The sequence below is a fragment of the Anser anser genome (genome assembly GCF_964211835.1).
Source record: "Anser anser genome assembly, chromosome: 10".
Classification (NCBI taxonomy): domain Eukaryota; kingdom Metazoa; phylum Chordata; class Aves; order Anseriformes; family Anatidae; genus Anser; species Anser anser.
Genome location: NC_139730.1, coordinates 2,814,348 through 2,836,084, shown reverse-complemented (window position 1 = coordinate 2,836,084; position 21,737 = coordinate 2,814,348). Strand labels below are relative to the sequence as shown.

Below are 21,737 nucleotides of genomic sequence, written 5' to 3'. Positions count from 1 at the left end.
TATCTGTGTAGAAATTCCACCAAATGTGACAAACAGGTAAGGAGTCTGCTTTCCTGCATTTCTGCATTATCATGAAGAGGGCATATAACCAAATAAGCACCTTCGCAAAGCTCCAGCTGTTGAAAAGGCTGCTATGTATCCTACAATAAGTAAAAATTAAATCCAGGCAGGAAAGACGTTCATATAAAAATAATTCTCACTAATTCCACTGCTAATGAAAATAATTTGCTAAATAATACAAGACTTAGCCTCTCTTCTTAGCTCCCCTTCTTTTTTGTTACTGCAAACTTAACACCTCTTACTCCCCAAATACACACTAGGAATAAGGGATGTGGGTTTTTTCTTGCTTTTGTTTTTTAAGTTTATATTATAATCTGTAAGTATGTTATATTTAGTAACAAAATACACATATACACACTCCGTACTTGATTTGCCATCATTCAGAGGTGGCTGTAGCATGAAGAGGAAAAAAATAATAAAAATACTTACCAGACTGAGTGGTAAGCTTAAGAATGCTGCTGGAAAACGCAATCTTTCTGTTAAAAAACACTATAAAAATATTGTTCATATTACAACAGCCTTATTGCTGTTCAAGCTTGCTCTAGATTGGCATGTTTGTATTCTTACCTCTGTCTTTTAACATGTGGCCATTTGTTCAGTCTCTCCAATATTTGGCTCATTGGTCCGTACACATCATTCATCTTAATACTTTTCACCATACTTTTCAGGATTTCCTGATTGAAAGAATCATCATCTTTTTGCAATAAATGGACCATTGGGTACTTCTGGGCTGAAAAACATTAGAAAAGCTGTAAGAATAAATATATTCTTTGTGTAACAAGTAAAAAGTTGTTAAAAAAAAAGTGGGATGCTACAGACCTGTGAAAAATGGCATGTATGTAGTGCACAAAGAACAACAAGCGTCCAACCAAAATAATATCAATGGAAAGAAACAAAAAGCATATAGGAGAACACTCAACAGCTGTAATGGGTCATGAGGCGTATTTCCAGGCATATGATCTAACAGTGCCAACAAAACCCTCAGTAAGCAAACTCCAAAAATAAGAAAACAAGCTAAGTGGATAAACTGTCAATGTAAGTTCGGTGTATCACAAACATATTCCCTGTTATTTGCCCCTTCACAATGATGAAAAAGCCATTGGAAATACTGGTCAATGATTTGAAACAGATACGCTGGAAAACAAAATTTGTTCAAGCACTTTACTGCTAAGCATACAGCCACCCTCCCTCCCAAAACATGTCACAATAGCAACACCAAACTTAACACTCACTCTCAAACAAAAGAGTGCGATTTTGACCTGCAAGACAAAAAGCAGTACGATCAAAAGTCAGTCATGTATCTTGTGTGATCTATCAAGAAAAAGAATCTTTTTTTCAAAACACATTCTTCAGTTGCTCAAAACGAAAGTTATTCTAACACAAAAAACAACCTAAAACAACAATAAAAACTGCACCAAAAAAAAAAGAAACCACAAGAAACAAAACTTACTCTGAGCATTCCACAAAATATACAGAGGCTGCCTTGGATCCTGATGCAATTTCATATTGTCCCATAGCATCTGAATAAGAACATATTTACTGTCCTCTGACATACAGTTTCGTGGAATCTGAACAGGAGAATGCATACATAAAAGGTATTTTATTACAAAGTAATGAAAACTTTCATATTTAAAATATATCTTCAAATCTACAGGTCTCATGGCAAAAAGCTTTTAATGTTCAACTGCTGTAAAACCAGGTTGTTTACAGAGAAAGTCAAAACTGAACAGAATGTCAGTGACATGTAGCAAGTATTTTGTGCATCCTCCTACACTTCTAAAATCATAACCTCCTTCTCCTCCTCCTACTGCTCAACTTGCCATCAAGCCACAATAAAACCAATCAGAAACGTGGTGTCTTTGTAACTGAAGATACAAACCACAGTGTGACTAGTAAGAGCTAAACACTTACCCCACACAAGTACTGCTGAGCCCAAATTCTGGATTTATGCTATTTCCCTGCAGTTGACACATTCTTTATCAGTTCAGGACTGGGCCCAATATATTGTATGACACATTCCTGAGAGTTATTGAAATAACTAATGATTTCTTATCTGATTCCATACCTTTGAGTTTTTATTACAGTGCTCAGAAGAAAGAATTAATCCTGGTAAGTTGCTAGGCAAGTCCAAGCGTCTGAAATACCACACCAAATTCCAGAACACAATAGGATGATGATCTACAAAGTCCGCCACTGTTATTGCATGATCTCCTTCATTTTCGAGTAAGCTCTCAAGCTCTTTCCATACCACTAGAGGACTGAGGTAAGGAACCGTTATAGGATCAGGACTAGGTAAGCGCCATTCTAGGCCCAAGGAATCCTATGATAAAAAAAAAAAACAGAAAAAAGTGCTCTTAATTGGAATTTGACTATCTTTATAATATCTTACGAATGCTTTTGCTTCCTATGGGAGATACCAACATCTAAAAGCAACAAATCTTAGTATAAGTAATACAATCTACTATTTCTGGTAACTCTGGGTAGTTAATTCTGTTTTCCTAATTAATGTTTTCACATTTTTTTGAATCTACTGCACGCTTGAAACAGTGACATTTAAGGTAGAAAAACTACACACTGTTGGTCCTTGCAAAGTAGCAGGCAGGCTACCAGTAGGAATGATATGGCTGATCTTCTGGTTTTCCTTCTCGTCCTCTTCCAATGGACCGAAAGTACTGATGCTCCTTGCTACAGGGTGACTTGTACATTCTGACCCAGAGACATTTTGTCTTCTTCCTGAGGGGATCTGGATACTTCTGGCACAAATACTGTCATGTTGCTTAGATTTGCTAGGGGAAAATAAAAAGTTAAGAATGTCAGCAGTTCGTTTTTCTCTGAGTGCTCAAACTTATACACGTACAGGCAGAAACAAACTAGAAGTCCCATGGAACGGACCTGACACCACAAATTCTACCTTGTCAGCCGCCACACTCATGCTACAGAGAAAGTTTTATCCCCCCTTGCACTGGTAATGGACACAAACATCCTAAAAGAGTTCACAAACCTTGCAGAATTACAGGTGTCTATATGAATTTTTGTACCATGGATGAAGCTGAACACCACGTTGAAAGAGCACGATGCGGCCAATTTAGAGGTAAGGAAGAGGCAGTAAGGAGATCCTCTCTTAAATCAATTTCTCTTCAGAGAATCTAAGCATCTTATGAAATTTAATAAGGAATAAGTGCACATCCACAAAGAATAAAGTAATTTCTATGTAAATAAAACCAGAATATGCATGTTTACCTATCTGAATTTAAATCCTCTTGAACAGACATTAGAGATGTAGCAAGGCCAACAGTAGCTGCCGTGTTACAGAACTTCCCACTTTGATTTGAAAAAAGCGATGGCAACTGAATGTTTTCTGTAGATGGGCTGGACTTCAGAAAATACCTGCGTGGAAAACAAAAGCTTAACATTATCTTTATAAAAACTACAAAAAACATCATAAAAATGAATATTCAAAACTGAGGAAAATTCAAATAATGCGTTACTACCTTCCAGGTCGCCGAAGATCTCTGATTTCTATGCTTAAAAAAGGCAGAAATAAATTGCCACAGAAAGGACATGTAGTATTGAGATTTGAATCATCTGCTGTCCAACCTGCCATAATTTCTTCATCGTGAACCAAACAATCACAAGTTCGGCATCGCGAACAGCTTGAGATAAGGACCTGCAAACAACAGATAACAGAATTCCACCATTACACATTCTCAAAATTACTTTTCTTTTACAAAGCACTTAAACACAACTACAGGCAAAAAAATCTTTGCCCTTAGATGAATATTGCTCACCACCTATATACAAGTTTGGCCACATGTTCATTTTATTGCTTAGGTTGGAACAGTTAAATCCAAAATAATTAATTAAATCTTAAATTCAAGTTGTAATAGCAGGCATATATGGAAAATGACTGGAATGAACACTGTGTGAAAAACGTATTAAATGCAAAAATAAATTTGGAAGGTCTTGGCTTATTTGTAACAAATAGACTGGCATCAGTACCTATGCTCATGAAATACACCAAAAACTACTGTGTTACAGAAATACTTATCTTCCAGTGGGTTAGTTTTGACCTTGAACTTTAAATTGAGATTTAGATTTTACATTTCGAGACATAAGCTTTTAGTGTATCAATTAAATATCAGTAAATCATCCTGTACCTCCATAGCGTAGTTCTGAAACACACTGGTACTACTGGTACTGCAAGAAGATATCAGTTCAGATTTGTCAGGTAAAGGAAACTTGGAAAGAGAACCTATTAACAAAAAAAAAAAGGAAACCAAAGTATTAATTATCCAGGATATGTAATTACAGTAAACTGTGTTTCTGGTCAAACAGTTCTGCAGTTAAAAAATGTGTGATGGAAGATGCAGCAAATCAGATACACTTCAGAGAGAAAGAATTGCAAAGCTGGAGTGTGAGGCTGCCATCTGCCCAGCACCAACACCAGTGAAAATGCAATCTACCAACACAGAATTTCCATATGTCCAGTTTTCTTCTTTTCCAACGGTTGGCAGCTTGGAAACAACTTTTACAGATCAAGTAATTCGTATCCACACTTTCTGTCCGGACAAAAAGTAAGGAATGGCAACTTCCAGAAAACATTAGGTGAATACTGAAGGGCCCAAAGCGCCTCACCCAGAAACTTATTTAGGCACAGGATTACTCAAGGATTACTCTGCAAGCTATTCCACAAGAAATAACACCCAAAACAGGTTTCTACAATAAAAATGTCCATAGGTACGGATCTATCTGCATGAATAAGAGTTTGCAAGTAGGAAAAGGAAAAAAAAAAGCGTTTTTCCCCCCACTTAAAGGATTATTGTCGAAGATGATCCCAACCCAAGAATTACGAAAGAACTTCTAAAAATATAAATATTTTGTTCAGATCAATGAATGCAACACGAAAGCTGTCTCTTACCACACTGGTCAAATTGCTTTGATGAGCCATCGTGGGAAGCTGAGCTTTCTAAGCTTGTCCTGCTTAGGCCAATTCCCTTAATTTCTGACGTGGTATTCTCCTGAGGAGAAGCACTTTCAAAGTCATTGCAGACATCTTCATCAGTTAACGAAGTAGATTCTGAATCTAGAGCTCCAAGAGATGAAACACTTGCTCGGTCTGAATTTTGATCCTGAGACAAGAAAGCAAATTCCACTGAGAAAAGGAAAACAAAAATATTTCTGAAAATAAGAGGCAACTTTCTTTGTGTCAGTAAATTCAAGGCATGAATTTACCTCCTTGGAAAGTCACCCAGCTCAGACCTGTATGCAGAACCAACATGAAACAACGTGAGTTTCATTCACCTAAATAGCTACATAAGGGTTCTTCTTGTAAAGATTTTTCATTTATATCTTTCGTTTAGAAGACAAAGATTTTAACCCTACAACTTTTTCCTGATTGCTATCAGAGCAGTTGTAGGAATGCATATAGAATAGACAAGACATCATTGACTCTTTAATTATTCTTCAGTTGGTTTTAACCACATCAAGACCATATGGTGGTAACACCAACAGCAAAACTGCATCTGTTTTCATTCTCAAGGTTTAGGAATAAACGAGTTTTGGTTTGAGCTGATCACAGGAAAAAACATTCTAACCAAATGACCTCAGCGCTTTTCCCTTCTCTCACAAAAGCTGTAAAGGCTTAAACTTTATTGTTCATTTTAATACTTTTTATTTAGTTAAGTAAGGATCCTGACAAAAAGAAGACAGAACACAGCCTTCTCCATCCTGACAACACACTACAGCATACTTACGTTCTTCCGTTAAATATACTCTAAACCCATGCAAGGCCAAAACTTCTACAATATGCAACTACTTTAAAGAGAATCCATTGATGCTTTCTATAGAATCACTGTTTCATTCAGGACAATAAAATTAAGGCCCTAGCAATTCAGACATGATTACAATTTAAATTGTTTACCAGCATGCATGTCATTCAAACTGGGGATTCACCACATAGGAGACAGTGATTAAATATAAATAAAGGAAAAAACTTTGTAAAAAATTTTGTTTTCCACAGTACCTAAAACAAGGAATAATGACAAAAAATTACCTTTGAGGATGCAGCATACATTGTAAATTTCGAGTACCACTTGCTAGCCTTCTCTGCAACCCCTTTTCCAGCAGAAAACATGCTGCTTTTTAGAACATCAAATTTAGGTGTTAACAGTGTATCCAGGTTGAATGATGGTGAAGACACGAGTGTTAATGCACTAGTTGCTTCCTGTGGATGTTCCTTTGCTGGACTGTTTGGGGAATATGCTGGTGAGGACCAAAGCCTATCTCTCGGCTTTTCTTCAGTTTTCATGTGATAACTCTTGGATTTGGTAAGACTGGAAGGCCTTGGGGAGTTTGGGGGAAGGCTGGACCTCCTACAAGGGTGGATGACTGTTGGGCTCTTTTTATTAGCACTTCTATCATCAAAGGGTTTTTGCAATTCAATGCTTGGGGCGCGACTTGACAAAGGACTGCTCATGTTGTTCATATACATGACTATTTCTTCAGCTAAATCTCGCCTTGCAGATGGGGTTGAAACACTTCTATCATCATCCTCTTCCTCATCCTCTTTCTGCTGTTCTGTCTCAGCAACTAGCAGGGACAGTGGATCAAATCCAGTCTCAACATCTGTCTTTTCAACTGGCTTTACTGGAAAGCTGCTCTTTCGTTGCAGCCTTTTAGGTTTTTCACTGGAGGACTTCACTGTTGTAGATGTTTCAGGTTCAGCATCCAAGTCTTCCAAATCAAAGATAACTGGAGACTCTGTTTTATCTGTGAAACTGCAATCAAAAGCTGCATCTTCATCACTAGATTCTTTCTCCAGACTTTCTCTCTTAGATCCTAAAGAGGAAGTTCTGATATTAAGAGTTTTTGGCCTTATGCTTTTCTGTAATGCACTAGATAGGATTTTGGCATCAGCTCCTAGTTTTTCAACTATTTCTCCAGGGTTTGCTTCCTGATTTATTCTATTGATCATGAGTCCCACTAAGCCATCTCCACTCAGATTGCGGTTCCTGCTTTCCCATGGTATCTCCCTCAAGTCAGGTTCTACCGCGCTTTTATGTCTCTTTCTTAAGGATTTACTTTTTATAACTTCTGCTTCATTGGCATCCTCAAAAGATGATGTAAACAGCAATCCTGCAGAACTCTCTGGAAAACAGATGTAATAAGGTACTTTAGTTTTCTTGCATAGCAAGAAGTAAACAAAATTATAAAAGAATGCAAGTTTGCTTCATCTTTCAAACAGATTACAATACTAAGAGATGAAATTCGCTATGCATTGTACTAGTGATTAAAAAGTTGAGATGACCATGATCATAGCTTTTTAAAAAAAACTAAGCTTAAAAAACTAACCTCTGCATTACTTACCCATCAAATGGTCAAATGATAAAACGCATTTAAAAGGGAGTCAATACAGCTCTTTTGGAGAAGTACTCCATTATTAAGAGGTTTGAAAGCTAGGGATAGCAAAGATATCTCGGAAATAGCAAAAAAGCAACACTTGCTAACCCGATGTATTACAAAGAGCCTACAACAGGAGCTCTTGTCATAGAAATTTCTATTGTTTTGTCAGGGCATAAGGACACAGAATTTAAAGGACAACATTACAGTATTTCAAGCCCAGATATCAGTATTATAATAGCAAGATTTGACATCACTTGTTACTCGTGAAAGTAATTAAAAGTTTCTTTTAACTACTGCACAGAAGCCTCTTCTCCACCCTGAAAGAATTACGAGCTGCTGGAGTTTATAAAAACAAAACAGAAGACTCAGGATTTTGTAAGCAGACGTAAAATATAGCAAAAAACGAGAGAAATAAATCTGGAAATGCAGACTATTTAGATATCTTGAAATAGCATATGCAGCCTCTAACCTAAACTCACCCACACAAATATTATTGGCCATTGCTGTTACACCCATAAAATATTGCAAGTTATGTGGACAAAAGACCTCAAGGCATGCTACATAGAGGTCTTACTGAAAATGAAATACATATAGACAAACCTACAGAAGAATCCAAATTTATTTTCTTTTCCACGTACCAGTGCTAGCTTCTGCTGTTGTATTGTCAACAGTACCATTGAGCCGCACTATGCTAGAAGCAGCTTTGGCATTACTTGAGTTATGATAATTTAGTTTAGGTAGACAGTCACCACTCCCTTTTGCACTCTCCACTTCAGACACTGTGTACAGAAAAGGACAGACAGTTATTTAGAATCAAAGCAACTTAATTTAAAACGAGTTTTCATTACCTATTAGGCATTTCAAGCAGGACTAAATGACAGCTTGTTGCATATATCCCACAATACATAGGTCAATATTTAGTTGTGCAAAGATTTTCAAGCTAGAACTGATCTATGGATATTTCATTGCCAACATGACGTTTGCAACAGTTGTAGGGAAAATATACTGAAAGAAATAAAATAATTATATTACAAGGACAACTTTTATTACGAAGAGTATTTTCAATGACTGTGTATGGGGAACTGTATAGTACAAATGTATGACTACTTTAAATCCGATTGCTACACATTTTCACAAAGTTTATGCTTCCCAACTGCAGTTAAGGAAATCATGAGCAGAAACCTGAAGAAAGTCCACAGCAAATTCAAAGCCCTTCTCATTTTGATCTCCTTGCTTTAGAGGAATTCCAGGGAGATGAGTAATTTAGACCTGATCTCACAGACTTGCAAATACTCAGTCATTCTCCTCGTATGGGATTTAGGAAGAAAACAGCCTGGTAGAAGAGGCCTTCCGGTTGATTAGGCCTTTAAAGCAATTTTAATTTTTTTTTTTTTTTTTAAAGACAAAACCATTATGCTGTAATTATCATTAGTCTTTTCTGTTATCACAACTTATTGAAACTGAGGAGGGAAAAAACTGCAATTTTAAAATCTAAGTTAGTTACACTTAGAAAAAAGAACTTTGGGCATGAGCATAAACTGGTATTATCACATACATTCATTGTAAAACAGCCAACTACCCCACGTAGCTCTGCTGAAATCCCCATATATCCACAGTGAACTAGATATCTATATTCACAAGATACATACAAGAACTGGAGTCACTCTCTCTCTTGTCTTCTTTTTGTTCTTGTATATCTTGAAGACAAGTTTTCCCTTGCCTGATTTCTTCTTTGAATGATGTGTTGTTGCTAAAGTCTGAAAGTCCCCCTATCATAAAAAGGGGAAAAATAGAATAAAGATGATTATGTTATTTAATAGAAAGCTATTTGAAATATACAACAGAAAGCTATTTGAAATAATTTCTTATCAGCGTTGAGATAAAGAAAAGTACTTGAACACTCTACCAGGAAGGGCCGTATGTGATGTGCTTGCTGGCAGTTTTTTCAATGCTCTTTTGAACTGTGCTATTCCTAAAACAACGTTTCTTATCTTCATCCATAGGAAATAACCACCTCGATTGCTTGAAGGCCATGTACTTTCTAAAACGGCCTATTTTGGAAATATCAAAGTCAAATAAAGTCATCCAAAGGAACAGTCAGGTGTGAATCATTAACTTCATTTCAAACTGGGCTACATTGGCAGTTATAAAAGTAGACTTCTAAACCTACAAAGGTGAAGACAACATAATTATTCTGTCTTGAATTTCTTCTGATTACTTGAAATTATAGAATTACATCTCAGCTGAAGCTTATTTTGATTGCTTCTATTTGCCTACATAAAAATGCTCACACACACACACGCACCCTTTGAAAATACTTACCTTATTGTAATAGCCATAAGTAATGGCATTAGGGTCAACGCCAGCCTTCTGCATTTCAAAAAGTACTCTCACTGCTAGCACAGGCTGACCATACTGTCCACACAGCTGCATAAGTACTCGGTAGCACACCTGAAAATACACACATTTAGTATCGTCCTTCTACAGTCAAATACATACTCCATTCATTAAAACTGTGGGCTATTCCTGAAGTTCTGGGGCTGGCTTATTTTACCTCATCAGGCGGATCTATTTTTTTCGTATGCATTTTTTGTAGGACATCATATGCAGTTCTCAGAGCCCGAACTTTTGAATGGCACACTTTCACATATGCAGGAAGGCAGATAAACCAAAGACCATAGCAGTGACGTAACAAACATTTGGACCACATCTGTGGTATAGATGAGTACTTCTTAGCAATTTTATGTGCAGATTTAATTTCCTGTAAAGAATCAAAAAACATTATTTGTGTATTTACACAGACGTTACACAAATCTACATGTTAAAACCAAACACGCATCATTTTATCTACAGGAACTACATTATTGAATATGTTGTTCATAAGAAAATGAAAGCAAACTGTGGGATAGCAATACAGTTGCTGTGCAGTACTCCCACCCTAAGTTTCAAGAAACATGAGCTTATTCTGTGTATGTATTTTTTGTAACATATGAGCAGGTTAGAGCCTGTCTTGAAACCTCAGGTAGCGAAAAAACACAAGTGGACGTGGTAGCCCAGCAGTTTATCACAGAATAGTTTAGGTTGGAAGGGACTTCAATGAACGTCTAGTTCCAAACCCCCTGCCATTGGCAGGGGCACCTTCCATCGCTCAAAGCCCCATCCAACCTGGCCTTTATGCTCATGGAGAACAGGATGAAGAACACTGAAGGAGTGGAGACAGCACAGCAAGTGACCATCTGTGCCCAGGAACCCTGTACAATACATTATAAGCAAAACCAATAAGTACAAGTAAACATTCAAAGAAAAATTAGCATTGCTATCCTACATTCTCCACATCAGCAAAGAATCATTAGGCTGCAGCCTCTCCAATGTCAGTCTTTACAGCTGAACAGAAGATGAATGCAGCAAGCTGCTATTTTCCAAAGTAGCTCACACTATAAGGATACCTGCAAGTACCTGCTTAGTTCTTCTGAACATCGGTGATGGGCTGTTGGGACTACTGGTTTTTGAGGACAGTTTGTTACTAGGTGTTGTAAGAAATCCTTCAGGTCGTTCAAACAGATCTAGTTTTAATACTGGAAACCCATTATAGCTGTAAAAAGAAATGTGTCACTTAACTCCCGCAAGGCGGTTCCAAAGTAAACACACTATAGAACAGCAAACAAAGTTACACAGTTGCTCTAGAAGCTACACAGGAAACAGAAAATACAGGAGTAAAACCTCAAAAGACACCATTGACAAAGAGGTTTAATAAACCATCTGCATGATTTCATGAGCATAGGTCTGCACAAAAACAGTCTCTCAACATGTTATTTCAGTGTAAGCAACATTTGCTTTAATAACATTTCCTTTAATTAATGTGTCAAGTGTATTAGTATGTATTGATTCCAGTTAATGCGAAAATCTGTCTTGGTCCCCAGCAAGCATCATATCACAGAGGCTTATAAAAATCAATATAAACAATAACTATCTAAAAGATTAGATTTAAAAATGCTTCTGTGAATTAATGAAGAAACCAACAAACTCATTTGACACAATTACTAAATTAGTAACACCAATTTTTCAGTGATTCTCTGCAATGTACTCTTTCAAAATAGTATCTTCAGATTGTATGATTATCAGTAGTTGCAGCAGGCCAACAGACTGAGTCTATTAATTTTACTTTTAACTTTAAAAAATGTCAACAGCTAGCACAATGTAATGTGAACATACAGTCATCTTCATTAGGTATTACTGCTTCTGCGTACACACAGACATGCACGTGTACACGCACAAAATCATTAAAACTTCCAAAGAGCTGGCATACTAGGCATTTCATTTACACATTTTTTTACTTCAGCAGAATAAAAAGCAACAGGAAAAAATCTGTACTTCATGGCTATTACAAGAATATAGAAACTAACAACAGAAGGGCCGCTGTTACGATTTTGGCTAGTATCCTACTGTGTTTTTAAGTCACCTGTATTGTAGAGGGTGCTCTTCACCATTTGGCAGATGAGGGATCTCAGGTGGTGTTATGAAAACTGTATGCTCACTCTTGTACGACTCATCCAGCTCTATAAGCCGTGTTTCCCCAGTTTTGTCCATATCTACCTAGAGAAATTAAAAGAAGTATTTACTAGTGTTTCCTAGTGTTAGGGTATTTTCTGCCATTACAGCCGTATGGTCAAGCAATGCTGAGTCTGTATCAGCATCAAAGGACTGTATTTTAAGCGTAAGGATGCCTTGTGAAATTATGATGAGAATAGTAAGTGTTGTATCTTTTTTGTAAACTTTACCAAACCAATAGTCAACACTCAATGAAATCACTCTGATTTTCAGGTGATTATTGTAAGCAGTTGTACAAAGAGGCTGATCATTCTGCATAAGAACATTTCTGTAAACGTTTGCAACTGCAGCAGTAATTTTTACCTTATTTTTAAATGTGAAAAATGAGACCTTCTTTCACCTCCATTTTAAGCAATGCAAATAGTAACAAACTATTCAATCTTCTAATCTAAGGAGAATCTATAGGCAACACTATCAAGAAATTTCAGCCACTTGCAGAGTCATTAACATCATGCTAACTTGCAGAGGTTATAGAAATACACACACTTTCAAAGAAATAATGGAATAAAAAGTCACCTAACCTAAAGGGGGTAGAAGTAGCTTGGCCTTTCTAAAAAGAAAAATTAATCTGAAAGGTGAAGGACAGCTTCAAGACTTTTTTCCTCTTTCAGACAACTCAGTTGTATGTAGGAAAATAGAGCAGACATCAGGTGGCCCTGTTCTCTCATAGCTAGGACAGCAATTCACTTCATGGCTAAGAAAGGCAACTTGCAATGTTATCAGAAAGCACAGGTTTTGTCCACATTTGTTTCGTTTTCATCTTTGTAATTGGTAATTTGACCGTGTGTCTTTGCTCTGCTAGCCTGGCTGTTGCTGAGGGCAAGAGGTTGATCGCAGCAATGCTACCTTCAGTCAAGAGTTCTTAGTAAACCGCAGGGCTGGGGAGCCTTTCAAAGGTAGCTTTCTCTGCAAATTAATTCCCCTACTTTATCAACAGCAGCATGCTCCAGGCAAATTTCAAAGCAGCAAACTGCAGGATCAAGTGGGAGAAAAACTGTCCAACAATTAACCGAAGGCATTTTATTCCGTTTGTGAGGAAAAAAACCAAAGAACAAAAGCAAAATTCAGCCACTCCAAACAAGACTCTGGGAAATTATGAACTGCTTCCCTTTAAGAAAAAGATGAAGAGTCCTTAAAGTACTACAAGCTTCCTGTTGCTACTGTTCATGTTACAGAAGCCACTAAGAACAGAGCTAATATAATGTGTATTACATTCCATATGCAAGCCTTCAGTTAATATTTGTGCTGGTATTTGTATTGCTTTGTCTCTGATCGTCTGTCACCAATTCTGTCTGCTCCAATACCTCAGAAGCGCTGCTTCTGCTTGCGGGATGAGACATCTCCATCTCAAAGAGTTGGCACTATCAAAAACTATTTACTTCCCAGCACACAGAACATGCTTTTTTTTTTTTAATTCAGATACTGACAGTCCCTGTGTTCAGTTCAAATACCGTCACAGTTTACATTTATAGCCATTATTTAAATGGTTTAAATGGAAATCAAATTACAGCCAAATGGTACGTTACTTCAATGAAACTAATAAGCAGGCAGTGGAACCCAAAGATGTATGTTCTTCATGCCTTAGAAGTTTAGCAACAGAAGATTCATGTGAAAAATGACATCATCTACAGTTCTCTCCCTCCAGAGAGGTGGAAATATATCAAGTAGTTTCAGTAGAATTCTTAAACATTTAAAATTTGATAAACATAAAAAGAGGTGCTCTTAATTACACATTTTACTGCATGAGATAAATGGAAAGTATTAGCAAATCTAATCAGCCAAGTAGCAAGAACATATGGCTCTTGAAACATAGAAATAAATGAAATCTAAGGATGTAAAAAACCCCAGAGCTACAAGTTTCAGCAGTGAAATACAATAAAGTCAGTAGCTTAAATATGTTCCAAATTGAAGTAATTTTTGAGTTCATGGGAAAATGAAAACTTGAGACAATTAGCCAATGCCTCTCACCAGCAGAAAAGATTCTTAATTACCCATTTTGTCTGCTAAGATAAAATAACATGTAGAACAGATTATTCTTCAGCTTAAAATATTCTTGTAAATGATTTGAGGCAGGCCTTAAGTAATATTTTATGGACAACTAATTTCATGGTACATAAGATTTGTCTCAACCCGGTGGTTTGTAACTACCCATGAGAAAGTGTTCTATCATCATTCAATCCATGACATCACTCTTCCATGTATACCCCTTCACGTACTGTTCACCTAGTGAAAGACATTAATATAAAACAAAATATTCACTCAAATGTAATCATTCAAGTTTGATATCTGGTCATCAAGATGAAACATCCTGCCTAAAACTCTAGTTCCTACAGCACTCCTTGTTACACTTTAATATCTTGACTTTCTTTACTGTAAGCACTGTACCAGAAATTAAAAAAAAAAGAAACAGGAAGGAGAAGATGAAGGGAACATACCATTGTTCAATGAGATCTTACATGGGAACTGCATTCCTCATGTCGATGAAAACCTAGTTTTGCAAGCAAATTCTAAAACCATGGCAAATCCTACACACAGTATTTCCAATGTATCAATTTCCCCACAATTAGCTCTGAGAACAGAGGTAGTTGTCCCCTCAAAACAAAGAAATCATCACTGCCAGAAATACAAGTTGGAGAACTACAAGTGTGTTATGTAAGGTTTATTCTCATGGCGCTGTCATGAGCATTTTCATACTGGAAAGAAGCTGTCAACAGCATCAGTTAGCAGAATGACTGGCATTAGAACAGATGAGCCTCAGCTTCAGCTGTGCAAGCACCTACTTAACCTTTAAGAAAAGGTGAAAGCTCTGACAGATTAGTTGCAATCTTCCCAGTGGCATCATCAGCCTAAACACTACTCTTTGAGGAGAGCTGTTTGAATTCCGAGGCAAAATAACATTAGCTAGGACACCAATTTCAGTGCCTTCATAAACCATTCCACAAAAGGAAACAGAACAGATAGATAGAATCTGACACTCACGTAGTAACTGCATTTTGAATAAAATCCTATTTAACATTAGTCAGAGAGAACCTGCAACACAACGAAGACTAAATATTGTCCAGGACTATTTGGTCACTGGTGTATATTCCCATTTATGATATCTCCCTTTTTAAATGCTAACTGGCATACAGTAAAGCACGCACTACATGCTGTAGACTTTTTAACTGAACTTTAGCATAATCAGAGTTAACATTACATAAATATTTGTATTTAAATCAGTTTACAACCTACAAATACCTGTAAACTCATGCTGTAAAACTGAAGCACACTTTTGAGAACCACTACTAATAAAATATTCAGACTAGCAAAAGCTATAAAGAACATTAAATATCATGATAGCATACTTTTATATTCATCTCAAACTTAAGCTTAACTGAATTCAGATTTGTTTTTCAAATGTCAATTCATTTTAGCTCTTTTGCACTTTCTTTTCTGCAAAATAGCAATTTACATAGTCTTCAGTATTATGGAATAAACAGCTGGTGACCTACTTCACAGGAAATCATAGACAATATGTGCATTACTTAAACATTAGTGTCCCAGAATAGAATGTTACAGGTAGCCAGTAAGAAGACAAGTAGGTATAGAATTTCTTATAATATTCATAACAACTTCTTTTGTGTTATAGTAGAAGCAAACAGAGAAATAAGACTGCAGGTTTCGGTTGTTTTTCTGAACACAAAAGTAATGTTTTTAGGAATTTTCAAGTAGGATCAAAACAGTTATGTGGATCCTCTTCAGAAATATGATGATTTTTCAGAAGTTAATATACTTTGTAGAGAATGAGTTCCTCACAGTACTCAACACTAATGTGGACTTTCCTTGTAAATAACATAGGATTTTTAAAAATCAGAGCGATACTTCCATGGAAGACTAAAAAAAGAAAAAAAATCAATCCACTCTGATTTGGGAAATCCAACATTCTACCATCTACTACTGTGAGCACCAATCAAGCAAAAGGTCTAAACTTATGTCATAAAAACAATGATTGTGATCATGTTGCATTTTCGCACTCCTTGCCACCAAATCCTTAACAATCACCCCTCCTTCTCATTACAAATGATAGAGCAACAGCGAGCAAAGTATTACATTACTGCAACAAAATATGATGGTAGATTAACAGCATTCAAAAAAAAAAAACAAACAGCTTATGCAAAGCTTGTATGAGACACAATACTGCATCTTGCCTATTTAAGAAATCCGTACCTTTCATATCCATCAATATTTGACAGTAATATCATTAGAAAACACTTATCTAAGAGAAGATGACTATTAATACAAGCACTGTATTTAAGGTATTTACATCAGCAAACTGGTTTGAAATTGAGGGTAGCAAGTAGCTGCAGTATGAATGAAAGGATGATTGAGAAAGATTTGTTTTAATTATTCTGTTTCAGTACAATCCTAAGACTTCTCTAACAGTAACCGGAGAATTATTATTAGAAAGAACTGGCCAACATGTTGTGAAAAGGAAAAAAAAGTAAAGTAACACTCTATTCATAATAATTAAAATATGAGACTACCTCACATCAGTTACAGTGCTGCTCATCAACCTCAGTCCTAAACTGCTGCATAAAATATTACACATTTATAAAAATAAATGCTTTCTGCTATATTTCAGGAATATAGTTCTCTGCTGAAGAATCTTCAAGTTGCTACTTTGCAGTCAGAATACTTCCCTTCTTACTACGGGCCAGTATTTCAAAGCTAACATACATGTGAAAGTTAGCAGTGCTGATTTGTTCTCATAATGTATTCAGACTTTCAAGGGTTTGAAATGAAGCCCAATTAAAAAAAAAGGAAGATGGAAGGCTCCAGTAGGAAACTAGGAAAAAGAAAAGAAGTAAGAAGAGGCTGAAATAAGTTTATACTTCAAATATATTCTGCCACGTAGTATATCAGATAACATAAGCAACTGGAGATGTTAAAAAAAACCAATGCATATGAAGACTTGCTTACTTTATCTACGCAGTCATCAAAAAATGCAAGGCTTGCATCCTTATCACTGACAAAAGAACACTCTTCAATGAAGCGAATAAACATCTGAGTTTTGGTCATCAATGTATAGAACTTCTGATGTGAGCGATCTCTACTTTTGAGGAAACCTGTAAAACGAGATCAGAAGCGTGTAAGAATGCCTAGGAAAAAAAAAGTCCTCATCGGAAGTCACCACATTTTACACTAAGGAGCAATAAACTTTCTGTAATCTCTGCCACTACTATGAAATTTCTTCTGCGCTTGAATTTCTACCATCATTCACAGTACTAACACTGCAAACGTTTTTATTCTTTGAGTACGAGAGAATCTGAAATAACAAATGTTATATATATATATATATATATATATATAAAAAACACAAACTTATGGCTCTTTACCTTGTAGTTCAAAGAGAGAACTTGCATCTGTGGCTGTTTCAGAAGGTGCCTCTGTTATTGGTCTCAGGTAGGACCTATAACCTTTTAGTATTGAGGCCATGAAACACAGAAACGCTTCCTGGATCTCCAAATCTAACAGATGTAATTTCTTCCCAGAATTAAAATCATAGTCATTCATTGCTAGTTCCATTAATGCATCTTCTCTTGGTCTTTGCTGCACTGTGAACAACAAAAACATTATAATGCTTTGCATTGATTTTCTTCAGTATTGATGAAAAAATTTTCTTTATCCTACTAGATTTACTTACTACTAAGCTATTAAAGTCACTCATGATATGCAACAATGGATTCAGCTTGACCTTATACAAATTATGAATGTCTGGATAATACTAAAAGCAAGATAAATTTACCTTTTCAGTACGTTAGTTACTACAGCAACAGAAGAAACCAATATGGATAGAGTTTAAAAAAACCTCAAACCTGCTTATATAAACATGTGAAAATTTATACAAGAGCTGCTTAAATAAGCATATTTTAAGGACAAAGACATAGATAGGATATATATATTCTTTTACAGAGTCTTTCATCTCGGAGTGTTCTCAAAAAGCAGACTATGCATGTTAAATACTTATATAAACAGAAAAAACACCAATCAAATGCAAACTGGAGCCATCAAAACATAACGTAATGCAATAGAAAGATGCAGAGAGAAAACAGACATTTTTGTAAATTATCTAGTAAAACCTCTGCTCTTAAAGGAGATACTTTTATCAACATCTTCTAAAGCCATCAGAACTCTAGCTAAGACTTCAACACTACAAACACAAACTATGGTAACATTCTAATAACATCTCAAAACCAGAAACAGATTGTTTCAGTACTGTCTTTCTACATCATATAAATATAGGCAGCCTTAATTTGATAACACATTTAAGTAGCTTAACCTGTAATAAGAACTTATGATCAGTACTTTTAAAATACAGACTACAGAAAACATATGGTTTTAATCTTTTTCTAGAAAGACTTCATAAAATACATCAAAGTTTTGAAGCAATTGAAAGTTTGCATCACGTAACAGTAATACACTTTTTTGTGCAGCATACGTAAGTAAACTTCTGTTTCTATACATTTCATGCAGGACAACTAAATTCTGGTGACAGCAATCACCACAGCTACATGATGTTACAACTGCCTTGCATGATTGCTCCTCGACAGACTCTCACTATCGTCTATGGAAAGAACCTTGTAAGCAGACAGGTATGTCAGAGTGCTGGCCATGTTCCTTCCCACTTCACAAAGCTTTTTAGCAATGATGCCCAAGCACATAAATATACTCGAGGTCAGCTAATTTTTCCAAATGTTTTGTTTTAAATAATTTCACTAACATTATCCCTATCCAGTTTTCTGGATATTTAGATGAAGGTTCAACACACCTTGTTCTGTGATATTTGAGGATTCTATCAACAACCAACTTTTCCTTAGAAACATTCACTTAGAAACAGAATACTGCTGTACAGTTAAAACCTCAATGTTTCTAGAAAGCTTCCATCTTAAAACTTCAATCTTTTCCCCCATCTTAAAGTTTCAGGTACTTTTTCTCCTCAGTCAATCATACTTAGATATTTTTGAAATAAACTTGCAGCTAACAAAAGGCCTAGAATAACTTTTTGGTTGTTTTCTGAATGGAAAGGCTTGAAAACATATATGGTGTAAAATTATTTACATGAATAAAACAACACAATCAGAACAAAAGTACTATCAGCTTGACTGTCAAAGCTACCTCAATTGTCAAAATATCAGCAGACTTGAGCCAGCTTTGATGACAAAACTGAAGATTATTAGCTCCTGACCGACTCTTTGCTTTATTATTCCTTTTTTATAAGGACTTTTTTTTTGGTACAAGGATAAGAGCAATACAAAGTGATATCTATTGAGCTCCACATTGTGTATATGCAAATCTCCACCTCAAAAGCCCCCACGTGGGTTCTAATCTTTGGACTTAAAGCACAAATTGTGCTGTTCTGTATGAAAACATTATTCTGTAATTATGTTTAGTATAATGGGTGACTTAAGAACACATTTAACTAGCTATATTTATCCGTTCCTGTGGCACACTATATCCGATGTCAATCATTCTCTACTTCCCCACTCACATTCTGCCAGTTGCTGATATAAATTATTTAAAGTGTTCATCAGATTTTTGCAAGGTTTCTTTGGTAAGATCTTCCAGGCAATAGCTTTCTTATCTCCAGTCCTGGAAAAACATAAGGGAAAAGAAGTATGAGTATACACCGGAAATATGTTTGTATATAGGCTCGTATCCAGATTTTTCTATCCCACCATAGTAACAGGAGAGCATATACAATTTGCTCCATTGAAACTGTGCTGAGAAGGACTGAAAACCAACTAACAAAGTCAAACTTGATTTACTGTATGGAGATTTGATTACAGACATTCAGCCAACACCTATTATTTCAGGACAATCATTATGGAGACACAGTTTAGCACTGAAATCGATCCACATAGAACTCAAGAAAGATGGATGGATTAACAGAATTAAGCACTTGCCATCTCACAATCTACCACTACACATGCTACGTTCTAAATTGCAGTTATTTATACTAGGATAATGACTAGAATGCTGATAATATCCTGAAATAAACTTGATATAACTGCTCTGCATTTAGCACATAGAGACACAGACTTAACTACGCTTATCACAATGAAAAAAATTACAATTTTTTTTTTGTCAACAGAGGGCACCAGCAAGCCTCGACACCCTATCAGTCAAAGTTGGAAAAACTGTCAGCACGTTTGACACTTTTTTACTGTAAAAACAAGTTAATTCTATTGTGTCCTAAGAAAACATACAGAAAATCAGGTAAAAGTAAAATGGAAACAGAAATAGTTGGAAATAAGAAACTATTTCCATTAATGAATACATATCTAATTAGACAAATAACAGAGGAAGTGTACAAAAGTTTTCCTCTTAACCAAAAACTAAACAAAACAAAGTTACTGCAGCCTAGTTTGAATGACTTCCTAAAAGCTTCAGAGCAGAACTACTGTACAAGCTTGATATCATCATAAAATCTGTAAATCCTATTTACAAATGCTTAACGTATACAGCCTTCTTTAAATCTACATGGAACTACTGAAACAAAGTTGAGCCTATAAATAAGAAAGTTTAAAAGAAAAAAGGTTTTAAGTTTTTAGTTCAGCATAATAATGCTGAAAGACTGCTGCCAACAAAAGGATAATAAAGAACATAACCAAAGACTTTGAGAATGAAGTTGCATTTGGTATATACTTAATATATTAAGCATTCTACTGAAATGCAAGCGTAAATTCTGAAATACAGGCTAAATTATTATTATTATTTTTTTAAATTCTGAATTAGAAGTCTTACCCCTCTTTTCTGTAGAAAAGACTATTTCTGTATCACATCATCACACAAAAATAAATAATACTTTGTTTTGAGTATCATAACAATATTGACATGGAAATACCTACTCAGAAGCCAAAACAGATGATCTGTGTTTGTGGTTTCATTCCAGTCTTGCCTTTGGGCAAAAATTCTGGACAGAAGCTACTTTTGTCTTCCTTGTGCTTTTATAGTTTCTGTATGTTGGCTATTGATACCATTTCCCAATGATTTTAATAGAGCACTACTATCCCTTACCAATATTTCAGATGATAGATAATTAGCATGACAGAAAAATGTTGGGCTCTACACAGATCTGAAGGAGAAATACTAATACATTTATTTTGATTTGTTAATGATGGAACTATTTTAAGTCTTAATTAAGACTAATTCATTAAAGTTTACATCTCTAATTCTCAGTATCAAGTTCCTATACTTCATATTGATATGGACTATAATTTCATTGATATAGTTTTCAAGCAGATGTCCATCTGAAGACATTAGAATTTCTTTAACACTAAGAAAGCCAATCAGGAAAAACTAAGATGATTATTCTCCTCTAGGGAACCAATGAAACGAAACATAATATGGTTAATCCAGGAAATGTGCTAATGCGTGCAGTAAGATTTCAATGTAATAGAGTAAGAGGCAGTAATGCTCCATGAAGACCGTGCCTCCGCTCTGCCATGCTGAACAAGAACTAGCTATTTCTAGCATCCTCATTTTAAAAAAGATTATATATTAGAAATTTCAGAGGTTAAAAACAAACAAACAAACAAAGCCACTCAAGTTTCACCACCAAAAAAAAAAGGCAAGTTTCCCTTTGAAAAGAGGGAGTAAAATAAAGTTAACATGAAAGACAAATTGTT

At 35.6% G+C, this 21,737-nt stretch overlaps 1 protein-coding gene across 7 annotated transcripts in view; it reads right to left on the bottom strand.

Annotated features, from left to right (window-relative positions):
* Positions 1-21,737, bottom strand: part of DENND4A (DENN domain containing 4A) — a 53,139-nt gene that overhangs the window by 4,730 nt on the left and 26,672 nt on the right. For 6 of the 7 annotated variants that reach the window (XM_083851192.1, XM_083851190.1, XM_083851194.1 and 3 more), the window contains 20 exons: positions 19,598-19,698; positions 17,445-17,663; positions 17,029-17,174; positions 11,921-12,054; positions 10,918-11,053; positions 10,016-10,222; positions 9,784-9,912; positions 9,368-9,512; positions 9,111-9,230; positions 8,100-8,240; positions 6,113-7,206; positions 4,979-5,189; positions 4,218-4,312; positions 3,552-3,727; positions 3,301-3,447; positions 2,636-2,846; positions 2,126-2,380; positions 1,511-1,628; positions 1,293-1,319; positions 628-790 (listed from right to left, as the gene is read on the bottom strand). In XM_083851192.1, the coding sequence (XP_083707318.1) occupies positions 628-790; positions 1,293-1,319; positions 1,511-1,628; positions 2,126-2,380; positions 2,636-2,846; positions 3,301-3,447; positions 3,552-3,727; positions 4,218-4,312; positions 4,979-5,189; positions 6,113-7,206; positions 8,100-8,240; positions 9,111-9,230; positions 9,368-9,512; positions 9,784-9,912; positions 10,016-10,222; positions 10,918-11,053; positions 11,921-12,054; positions 17,029-17,174; positions 17,445-17,663; positions 19,598-19,698 (3,975 nt within the window). The remainder of the gene's footprint in view (positions 1-627; positions 791-1,292; positions 1,320-1,510; positions 1,629-2,125; positions 2,381-2,635; positions 2,847-3,300; positions 3,448-3,551; positions 3,728-4,217; positions 4,313-4,978; positions 5,190-6,112; positions 7,207-8,099; positions 8,241-9,110; positions 9,231-9,367; positions 9,513-9,783; positions 9,913-10,015; positions 10,223-10,917; positions 11,054-11,920; positions 12,055-17,028; positions 17,175-17,444; positions 17,664-19,597; positions 19,699-21,737) is intronic. The other variant, XM_083851196.1, reaches the window with a different exon arrangement.